This window comes from Pocillopora damicornis, chromosome 13 (genome assembly GCF_964200805.1).
Source record: "Pocillopora damicornis chromosome 13, jaPocDami1.2, whole genome shotgun sequence".
NCBI lineage: Eukaryota > Metazoa > Cnidaria > Anthozoa > Scleractinia > Pocilloporidae > Pocillopora > Pocillopora damicornis.
The window spans coordinates 14,795,009-14,806,263 of record NC_142682.1 but is presented as its reverse complement, the minus strand read 5'-3'; the positions used below and the strand labels follow the sequence as shown (position 1 = coordinate 14,806,263).

General features: G+C 38.4%; 1 protein-coding gene and 1 long non-coding RNA gene across 4 annotated transcripts in view; both read right to left on the bottom strand.

The window, feature by feature from the left end:
• Positions 1-8: 8 nt before the first annotated feature.
• Positions 9-938, bottom strand: LOC113684535 (uncharacterized). The gene is made up of 2 exons (XR_003447470.2): positions 777-938; positions 9-489 (listed from the first exon to the last, which is right to left on the bottom strand). It is a non-coding gene; the product is annotated as an uncharacterized LOC113684535 (long non-coding RNA).
• A 1,160-nt stretch (positions 939-2,098) lies between these two features.
• The window catches only part of LOC113684518 (uncharacterized), a 52,458-nt gene continuing 43,301 nt past the window's right edge, over positions 2,099-11,255 (bottom strand). The window contains exons 1-11 of one of the 3 annotated variants that reach the window (XM_027201912.2): positions 11,039-11,154; positions 9,432-10,274; positions 9,126-9,213; positions 8,485-8,573; positions 7,842-7,918; positions 6,969-7,046; positions 6,818-6,864; positions 5,907-5,990; positions 5,489-5,584; positions 5,284-5,367; positions 2,099-4,859 (exon numbers count right to left, since the gene is read on the bottom strand). In XM_027201912.2, coding sequence (XP_027057713.2) covers positions 2,817-4,859; positions 5,284-5,367; positions 5,489-5,584; positions 5,907-5,990; positions 6,818-6,864; positions 6,969-7,046; positions 7,842-7,918; positions 8,485-8,573; positions 9,126-9,213; positions 9,432-9,451 — 2,706 coding nt within the window. In that variant the 5' untranslated portion in view covers positions 9,452-10,274; positions 11,039-11,154 and the 3' untranslated portion in view covers positions 2,099-2,816. Of the gene's footprint in view, positions 4,860-5,283; positions 5,368-5,488; positions 5,585-5,906; positions 5,991-6,817; positions 6,865-6,968; positions 7,047-7,841; positions 7,919-8,484; positions 8,574-9,125; positions 9,214-9,431; positions 10,275-11,038; positions 11,155-11,255 lie in introns of those variants that run through there. The other 2 variants (XM_027201910.2, XM_089191821.1) reach the window with 2 other exon arrangements.

The following is an 11,255-nucleotide window of genomic DNA, read 5'->3' as shown; positions in this document are numbered from 1 at the left end:
CAATTCTACACGAGCAAAAAACGTTTCTGTATTCTTATACGGCCTTAAATACAAGGTAAATGATAGAATGATATATATTAATTAAGAAATTATCAACTAATATTTGGACAATAATCTTGGTTTCACCGGCAACCACGGCTCAAGGCCGGTATGTAAATTTATTCTGGCCTGAGGAAATTAAATTCATAAAATGGTTTTACTGCAATCCACAAAACCCAATGAGTTTTCGCCATTTGTAACAAGCTTCCCTTGTGAGTATGCGATTATAAAGATCAGTTCAGTCCGGTACAAATCTTGACAAGCCTTGCCACTTCATACATGTCTATTTTTTGAAGTCGTCTCTCCTTCCGGTGTTAATTTTCTGTGCTTCTCTCCATCGTGGCCGCCATTACAATGTGTAAAAAGAGTCACGATCGTTGTAGTACTTCCAGCTAAAACCATAGCGAAGATCAAAATTTCCACAAATGCCATTTTAGACTGTTCACTAATCTGAGCGTGAAACAAGAACACAATCAAGGGAATATAGAATCGATTGTTCAACTCTTATAGTTACCATAATCACGAAGTGCAGAAAATAATGCTTTTAGAGGATGAGGATGCAAACTGAGTGCATGTAACAGAAGCTGCTTGCAAACACGACAAAATGAAATCTACTGTGTGAAATTTCAGTTTAAATTTAGGTGATCTTTCCGAGCATGGATAATAATGAATGGCTCCCTCTTCGCCGAATACGCAAAATAACAATCTAAAAAATATCAAAGCCCTGGTTAACCTACCTACAACTTAAGTTCTCGGGTTCCTCTCCCTACAAATTCTGAAATTTACCTTAAGTTTGTTAAACCCTGTGTTATTCAAAATAATCACACTTGGTTTGATGCCGTTAGCTGGGCTGACGAGCAAAGAGCACTGGTATCAAGGTAGTGTCACAAAGCCAAACCTCATTATCATATTCTCAAAACACCTTATTCAACACATCCTCATAAAAGCACAAAACCGTTTAAGTTATGTTTTTGAAACTAGAAACTACTTTATTGGTTGATCTGTCTTGATGCAAATGGTGATCGCCCAGTAACCATGACAATCATTAGTATCACCATGGTCACTATTGTTTTATTATTATTTCTATTTCAGTCTTGCAGTTGTACGAGGTATTTAGTTCTTACCTTTTTGGCTTTTGTTTTTGTGACTGCTGTGCCTTCCTTCCGGGAAGGCCGTTAGCATTATGTAACGGTGTCGTGCAAGTCCGCGAACCTTCGCCAAACCCCTTACGGTTTCCAAAATAGCGGACTATCGTGAGACACTCGTAACCACTCTTCTGATATGGTTCAGCTCCAACTCTGGCCATAGTTGAACGAATCTGATCGGGTTTCTACAGATTCATTTTTGTTTCATCGATTTCAATGTGAAAGCTACGTCGTCAAACGTTCTCACATGTGCATTTTACTCTGCACATGTCTAACACATCCTTTGAAGAAGAATTTCAATTGAAAGGGAAAAAAAAAGGGAATAAGAAAAGACGAGAAAAAGAAAGACAAAATTAAGTTAAAATGGCCAGGGCTAAAACCTTTGAACTTCAGACTCGAGAGGAGAAGGTATATACATCGCGCTAGGTACGCAGGGCCTACGAAGCAGCGAAATTTTGTCTAAAAATACATTTGATGCGCGTCAAGAGATTGTAAACTTCTCAGTTCATAATCTCTGGTGCACATAAAATACATGTACCTACTCTATTAACCCTTTACACCTTAACATCATTATGCATAGTCTCCATACTGTACGCTATACATTTCCTAGCTTCTAACAAGGAGAATTTGTAAAACCATCAAGTGCTTTGTTAGTTGCTCATCATTTTCTTTATTCTTGTGATTTAAACCTTTTATTCAGAGGTGATATTGTAAGAACTTAGAACCTTGTCAATCTTGGGAGTTAAAGGATTAATTTCCCGCCTTGTTCCGACCTTTCACTTTACCATTGCACAAACTCTGTTCTAACTAAGTCGTCCTTTTGTCACAATTTTGGCATTGACAAGAGTTGTTCATTCTAACCCCTCTGCATTTTACACCACTTTGCTTTTTTACTGCAATACTCTACAACTATACCACAGTAGGCACGTGCAGTCATAGACTGCTTTTTATTTCATCAAATTATTGACACCTTTGTTCTTTTTTGAACTTCGAATATCATACATTTAAATAGATATAAATACCTTATTTTGTTCACAAATTTTAGGCAAACCCGGTTAGGTTATACCTCGTCTGCATTTAGTCAAACAGAAATAGTGTTGCATCTGATTTACTGATAAAGTTTTAATCCTTTTTGAAAACAGCAATTGAAATAATAAACGTTTGATTGCAATCCCAGATGTGGTTTAAAATCAGACCATTTTTCACAGTTTTCACTGCCTTACAACGGTAGCAGTTATCCATAACACAAAGGCTTTAAGGTTCTACCATTCAACGTACAGATCTGCTAACTTTTCTCTAACTGCTGTTGTTAGTGACGGTGTTCAGGGATAAAAACAGGGAAGACAGCTCCATCGATAACCAAAATTACAAGAAGTTTCAATAACAATAACAATTATCAGAACTTCCGGTGGAAAAACAAGCAATTATCAGGTGGTTCTCTATTTAGATAGACGAACTGAGATATGTCGACAAAACATCAAGACTGATGACTGAAAAATGTCAATTCCTCAAAACTAGTGTATAAAGTTTTGGGTCTTCCAACAAACTGCCAGAGCTGCCGCAAGATAATGAACTCGAAACTCCCAGTCGCCTTAGTGACTCACTGCTGGCAGCCTTAAAAAGCGTTTTCAGTCACTTCCCCTTAAAATTCCATAATAATTCCAACGTTTGCATATCAAAGGCAAAAATATTGTCTTTCGTTCGAAACTTGGCTTTGGAAACGTCCCCGACATATTCATCTTTCTTGCCCGCGATTATATCAGAATTCCTGCTTATCCCCGAGCCAGAATTGTCACCCTTCAAGTTGTTACCATTAGTTTGACTGGCGCCTTTCGGAGACTTTTCTTTCCGAGGGGTTAGAGGTTTTGCCTGGGTGCGCAAGGCGGACTTGTTCACGGTTAGTTGAACACCACCATTTTTCTTACTTTTCTGCTTTGAATTCGACTTACAAAACCGTTCACGTGTCCCAGATATCACTTCCACGGTAATTTTGTCTGGAGCAACTTCTGCGGTGGAGTTTGAGTCGTTCACACTGTTAGTGGCACGGGTTGAGTCAATTTGTGGACTTTTCGTCCGCGAATCTTTCTCAATAACCGTCGTCTTGCCCTCACTTTGACTTGTTTCACGTCCTAGACCACACGTTTCATCTCCTCGTCTCGTGTTACGGTTTGAACTAGTTGAACAGCTTTGTTCCTTGTGTTCTCTGTCACTCGTTGCTCGGGTCTTATGCTCGCTAGAGTCTCGTAACCTTTTCACCAGTTCTGAAAGAACGATGTCGTCTTCATCGCTATCGATATTATCGTGATGAGAAGCACCGTTGAAATTATCATCTACCATGTCTTGCTCTTCCGGTAACTCTCCGTCGCCTTCGTTTCCGTGTGGGACTTCCGCCTCCGGGTTGGTGGGACTCATTAACCGTGTTTCAATACATATGTCCGCTCTATAGCCAGTATAATCGACCCTTAGGTTATCCATCCTCACCACCTCGTCCTTATCAGCACTCTTACTGTCAGTAATTTTTCCACACCGAACGCTGTCGTGTTCGTTTTCTTCTTCCTCGATAATTTGAAGCATATCGTCCATAACCGGGAAGTCTACGACTTTTGTAACGTTGACAAGTTTGTCGCTAACACCGTTTTCGTCTACGTTATTGTCACCTCCAAGAGGTGGTCCAGGCTGCGAAACCGAAGCTATTTCATCTGATACAGAGCAGAATGCGTCAGAATTGTTTTTATCACCCGTCATTGAAGAACGGATGTCACTGGATTCCATAATCCCTTTCCCACCAATGTTTTGGGTACTGTTTGTTCCAACTGATTTCACTTGATCAACTGGACTGGAAACTTTGGACGAGTACGAACAACCCGACTCATTGTCTCCTAATGAATCATTTACACGTACAGTAGTCACCATAGTCGAGATTATTTCCGCGTCGACTCTAAAAGGTAAACCCTCAGTGTTCCTTCGTACTAGGTCAGCGGATGACTGTTGGTCACTCGAAGCTTCTCCAAACTTAAATGGTTCCACCAAGTCAGTTGCAGGTTCAGATTCAAACGGTAAAGGGGAATTAGCCACAGAATTATCACCAACGGCTGGTTCAAAATCCATGAATTCTCCTCCATCATCAGAGGAAGGAGACATGCTACCATCACCTGCAAAAGAATCTGCATTTTGTCCAAGACCGTTGTTTGTCAAAAGACTTGAGGTAACTTCATCTTGCAGTTCCTCGGGTCTTTTACCAACCACATTTGGCAATATTACAAAATCATCGCATGAAGTCAGAGAGACCGAAGAACCGTCTGCTACAATATCCTGACCCTGAGCTCCTTCAAACCTACCCTGTGTTTCAGGGTTCACAGTAGCATCACTTAATTGAGCCACAAACGTGCTATTCGAAACGACGTTAAGAGATGTAGACGCCATTTTCGCTGACTCGGTGATGCCGTTTAAGCCACTCGTGTTGAGATTAGTTCGCTGCATGTTTACATCTTGCCTCACATTTGGATCCGTGTGCTTGATGCTGTCCGTTTCATTCCTCCCGGATTGAGTATATGACGTTTTTCTCTTTTTCGGCGCTGTATCCGCGCATTGGGTGTCGGAGCTTTCAGAAAAGGAGGAGCGATACCCACTGAGCTTTTTGGCGAGTGATAGTGGCTTTCTTCTCTTCTTTTTTTTCTGCAAAAGGAACAAACCGGTATTATGAGCATAAGAGTGCTACTTTTCTCTATATACGAACACAGGATATTTAAGAGGTAATTTTGAACGCTTTTGTGAACTGAATTTCGATATTTTAAAATTTAACGTTAAACAGTACACCTCGGCACGCAGCATTCACAAAAATAAAAAATAAAAAGTTTTTGGAGAATAATTATTCGCCAAAATTTCACAGTTTTACACTAAATTTTAGAGTGTGGTTATTTGGGGCGTTCAAATTTCTTTATTTCCTTTCGTATTTTTGTAGTGTTGAACTGTTTCATAATGACAATTTAAGTGTTTTTTTTCATTTTTTACATCTAATGGTACAAAAAATGATTCTGCATAAAAACCTCAGACTCGTCAATCTATGGAATTTTTTTCAATAAAAGACACACAGTTGTACCTTAGGCGGTGATCTGTCTTGAGGAGACGGTGTTGGCTTTATTCTTCTCTCTGCGTGGAGCACTAGATGTTTTCTGAGAGAATTCTGTAGATACACAAAGGGGAAACAAACAGTGAAAAGCAACACACAATATCAGGAATATAATTTCATAAACATTTAATGAAAAAAGAAAAAAATGAAAAAGATAAAGCATGAAGCGCTGTACCTTATGGGCGAATCCTTTTGCACAGCCTTCCCATGTGCACAGATAAGGCCGGTGGCCCTCATGGAAGGCTTTGATGTGTACTCTGAGGTTAAATGCCTGAAAAATAAGCAAATCAAACTGTCGAGTTCAATGCAGCTGGCATAAAGTGAAATACAATGTTTTATGCTACACACGCCGAGCAGTTGACTTTCAATATTCAGGACAGCACAGCATGCTCCATTAGTTCAGTGACGGACGGCTATCGGGGAAACTCTTCATCACTGTTTTCTGAGCAAGATAAATAATCCTACAAAAAGATAATTGTCTTGTGGGCTGAAAATTTACATGAACCACTGCAATTTGACACAACAGCTTCTTTCTATCCTCTGATAGAATTTGTGTTTTCAGATTCCAGCAGCTTTTTTTTAAGGTAACCTACCTTCAAATATACTTTTGAGCATCCCTCTCTGGGGCATTCGTACAGTTTCCGATTCGTATTGTGTATGACGGCATGCTTCCTGAGCTGTAAACACAATCAGGTCACATTGAGGTGAACAAAACAGTGTACTCTATGAGCCAAACTGTAATTCAATCCTATCGCTGCAAAGACAAATGCGGAGGTTTCATAACAGCTATTTACCAGCGGTCTACCGCCGCCTGTAAGAGCTCTCACCACAGTCTGTTTAGCCTGCAAGTAGGCTCTTAAGGTTGGGTTTTGCCTTACTGCACAGTCTCATATTGCACCATTGGCAGCCACCTATTGCACCATCGACAGCTGCCTATTGCACCATCGACAGCTGCCTATTGCACAATCGACAGCTGCCTATTGCACCATTGGCAACTGCCTATTGTACCACTGACAGCTGCCTATTGCACCATTGGCAGCTGCCTATTGCACCATAGGCAGCTGCCTATTGCACAATTTGCAGCCATCAATTGCATCATTGGCAGCTGCCTATTGCAAAATTTGCAGCTGCCTGTTGCACTACTGGTAGCTGCCTATTGCACCATTGGCAGCTGCCTATTGCACCATTGGCAGCTGCCTACTGCTCCATCAGCAGCTGCCTGTTGCACCACACTCGGTTACTTATTAAAAAAGTCATTAAAACCCCTACACATGCAGATTAGGCTCCTTTGTGCAGTTAGCCTGAAATACAGAGGTTCAAAGAATGCCAGCTCCATATGAAGGGCATGTCAATGGCTGGGGTATAATGAACACATGTCCCTCTTCTGACAAATTCGAAATATAGACATTTTATATGTACAAACAAGTGAATCAAAGTATTTTGAATAAACAAATTAAACAAAACAGGATTTAACAGTAACTCATATAAGGGATAAAACACTTACCTCACAAGCTTGTGAAAAGGTCTTGCCACAATGGTTGCAAGAAACCCCTGACAAATAAAATCACAATTTTTACATAGAGGAAATGTATATCTCTTGCAGAACAAAAGTTTGATTTCAAGTAAATGTAGCATTCTCAGTGTAAGATACATACCATGACTTCTCATGTGCACTGCTAATTTTGAAAATTTGTCAAAGGCTGCAGAGCACCCTGGTGTACTGCAAATGTATCCTGGATTAAGAAAGAACAGAATGATTTAAAAGACAGTTTAAAAGTTTAAAAGTTTATCACTAGGTGTTAAAACAGTGGATAGCATTAAGACACACTCAGACTTGCACAGGATTTGCACCACAAAATATTGTGATCTTTGTAGGAATAAATGAGTGTCAATCATCTTTCTGTGCTACTGTACATTATCTCACTGTTTTAGTACATACCAAAAAAGATATTCACCCAAGTGGCACCACTAGCCACCTTTACTCTGGTGAATAGTTGTTAATTATTATTATTATGTTTCTTTAGCATATTAAGAATTAGTTTGATTTCTTTAACAGTTGTCACATTACATTGCATTCAAACTCCTGTAGCCTCACACAAATCTCATCAAAGCAAAACGGACTAAAATCTTCCATTTAAAACCCAGTAACAGAACCTTTCAACTGTCTGCAATAAAGTGCAAAGCACAGATTTCCCATGCAACATGATTGACAGCAGCATGATATAAGTTTTTTCTTCCCAGTTCACTTTATTTAAAAGTGTTGTGATATACCCTGTAGGGTGCTGTCATCCAGATTGACAATGATACAGGTGGTATCATCTGAATTAAGGTTTATTGTGCTTCAAAACAATCACCACTTGTGCCTAAAACATTTTAAAACCAAACATCATACCCAGTGGCTGATGATGCCTATCTTGTTAAAATTTAATGAAGAAAACAGAAATAAATCTACAAAAGAATTTCTTGTATCCTTAATATTTCGTACTCATACATAGTTTAAAATCTATCATGGAACACTCATGTATTACCTTTGTTGTGCTTCTTCATGTGATTCTGAAGCTTTGATAGACTATCAAACCCACTGCCACAGCCTTCCACCTGACACCTGCGATGATAAAAAAACATACAAACGTATATGACTACCTTATGTACTTGAAAAAGAGCCATCCCTGAATATGCACCTCCCTCATTGGAACTATGTGCAAATCCTTTGGAATGTAAATGCAAGGATTTAGATGTACATGTTGGAGAGCATTAACCCATGCTAGGCCCCATAAACTCAGATCAAAAAAGGGGCCATTATTTAGATCGAAGTTGAGTGAAGACATTATTAGTGATGCAATTGGAAGAGCTGGGAGAGAAGAAAGGTGAGGATCAAAGGACGCCTCTGTTAGTTATAAAATTGTTTCGTACAGAAAGATAATATGCTGTTAAATAAAAAAGAGAACATTTCTTTGATACAGTGTACATCTCATTTTTGAATGAGTATCATTTGCAGAATAAGGGTGGAATGTAAGGCTAGAAAAAATAAATAAGCCCTGCCACACTTATTTAAGTAATTACCATAATAAATACAATTATGTTTAACCTGTTTCGACTCAAATAACACAGGTGAAGTTATCCTTGTGTAGTGTACTGAAAGAGGACTCAACTAAATCCAGTCAAACTTACTTATACAGCTTTTCATTTGTGTGAATGCAAATATGTCTCCTAAGCTGAGTGCTTTTCTTGAAAGCCTCATCACATCCCTTGTAATGGCACTGTGAAATAGTGTTAACAAAATAGACAAAAAAAAACCAGTGAGGACCTTAGAAACACATCATTTTTAACCTAGATAAAACTAGCTACATGTAGCAAGTCTTTGACATCCTTTTCTTCTCAACATCTACACCTTGAGCAAAATGTAAACTAGTGATGGTGCATAGTTGAAACAGGAAACATTCACAAAGTCAGACTTAAAACTGATGCATGGCATGATGAATTTTTCTATTGATGAAGTCACAATCCCAAGAAAAAGTATGAGAATATTCCATTACAGTGGCACTTCAAAGCTCATCCAAGTTTGATGACACAAACTGACGAATACCTGGTCATATTGATAAGCACCCACTGAATTCTAAAAAAAATGTCGCATGTTTAAGACCAATATGTCTTTTCCTCTCACATAATCAATACAATAAAAAAACATAGATTGGACTTCTTTTATTACAAATGAAAATATACAGTTTAATTTGAGCAAAAGATAAAATTTGATCACAAAATATACATGTACATAATTATACAATTACAAAGTTATTTGATAAGATCTTTACCTTAAATGGTTTGTTATGTGATCTCTTCTCATGCCTCTTTAAATTATGCTTGAGAGAGAAGGTTTGTGTACAGCCTGGGTAGGAACATCTATAGAGAAGAACACATTATTTGTAATTGTATTAGTTAAAACAGAAATTCATTATTTGTTGTACTGATGGCATACACTGACATGTCTATAGCCGGGAGAGGGATGGTTTAAACCATGATCACTAATTGAATGCATTTGTAACACACTTGGATCTTTGGAGCCAGGATCTGACTTCAAGAAAGGTAGGAGCACACGAGCAGATGAAGTTTGAAAATACCTTTCTTTTGTATTTAACATCAAATCTTATGGTCTAAGATTCAAAGCAGTTTCTTTCATTTCTTCTAGGTCTTTAAGATAGTGGTCAAAGTCAAAGATGAAAAATATCAGAATAAAACTGGTTTGAACATTTTTCAAAAAAAGTAAAAATAAAAAAAGGAATGGGCAAAGAATATATACATGTAGATGTTTGACTGCACACATCAGGTCTAGAAAAAAAATCCATAACTTTGGGTCCACATCTGCAATTGATAGAGTCCCCCACTGCACAGTTCTTAACCCTTTAAACCTCAAGAGTGACTAACATCTAATTTCTCCCTTCGATATCACTTGTGAATCACACATTAAGGTCATGAGAACAAAGGAAATGATCACCATTGAAACATTAGCTTTTGATTGGTGAACAAATTCTCCTTGTCAGCACCTTATGAAAAGTATAGAGAACAGTTTGGAGAATATGCATACTGATGTTAGGGTGTACAAAGTTAACCCTTAATTCTCCCCTCTAATTGCTGCACATTTCCTAAGAAATTAGTTAAAATAATTTGGTTTTAGATCAAGAAAACAGCTACCAGATAAGTTTGAGTATTCTTATTACCTTGTTGCAGGATCACATTGGAATGTTATGGGGAGAAGTTACATGTTAATCACTTCTGGGAGTTAAAGGGTTAATTCCCTCACATGTGGAAATTTTCTCCCAAAGGGCCATAAAAAGCCATGTATATGAATAAACAATTGTATACTTAAAAATTTCCTGTCCTGTGTGGATCAGTGAGTGACGCTTCAGATGGTATGGTCTGATAAAGGATTTACCACATCCTTTAAACTCGCACTTAAAAGGTCTCTGCGGGTAAAATTAAAATTATAACCAATACTCATATTTCTAGACAAACACTGCAGGCAGAAAGCATGTTTGGATACCATTATCTCGTGTTTATTACACTTTACCATTTATTACACATGGATTAATGAGCAAGTGGTCATTCAGGCTAAAAATAGGCTAAATTTTAAAAAAATGCCTAAAAAAGAAAGCCCAGTATCCATCAAGCTTCATAAAAATCTGGCAGTCCTTAGGTTTAGCTTTTCAACTGAATTGATTGCGTGAACACGTACTCCATAAAATGAGATTCTTCTCAGAAAGTGGCCAATTGGAGTAATGAGAATTTGCCTTTGATTGCTTTCCAATAAAATTCACTCTGTATTTCTGGAGAAGAAAGCACTGTACTGGATCTTCCACAGTTTAGTGAGTTGGAGCTTTGGTGTGAACAAGCATGTAAGATCGTGTAATACATGTAAGCTTGCGGCTATTGCATGACGTCGTCTGTAATGCACGATTCCGGCATAATCGAATAACACACCAAAGCTTAAATCATTTTAAATGAAATTTAAAGGAAAAAAGCGAGTTACATTTAAAGGGAGATTTTTTTTTGGCCCGGTTCTCAACATATAATAATTCCTCGAACTCACGTTCAATGCCTTAGTGACGAACCAAAACGTACCGGACGAACAGAGTAACAGCACGTGTCAGATGAACTACCCTTTCAATTCAGAGTTTAAAGCGCATAAAATCTACAGATTTTGTTCGAAGGACACAGAACACAAACCTACCTCTCCTGTATGGGACCTCTTATGCTCCTCAAGCCTCCATTTCTTATTGTAACTTTTCCCACATTCTAAACAGGTATGACCCTCGCCAAAGTCCGCCATGTTTTGGAGGTTTGTTTGTTGAAGAGAGACTAAGTTCTAGTTCTAAGTACAAACCAACGTCGTTTCCAGGGTCCTCTCTCTTCTTACATCTTGCGAAAAACTTCCCCAGGGTTCCCTA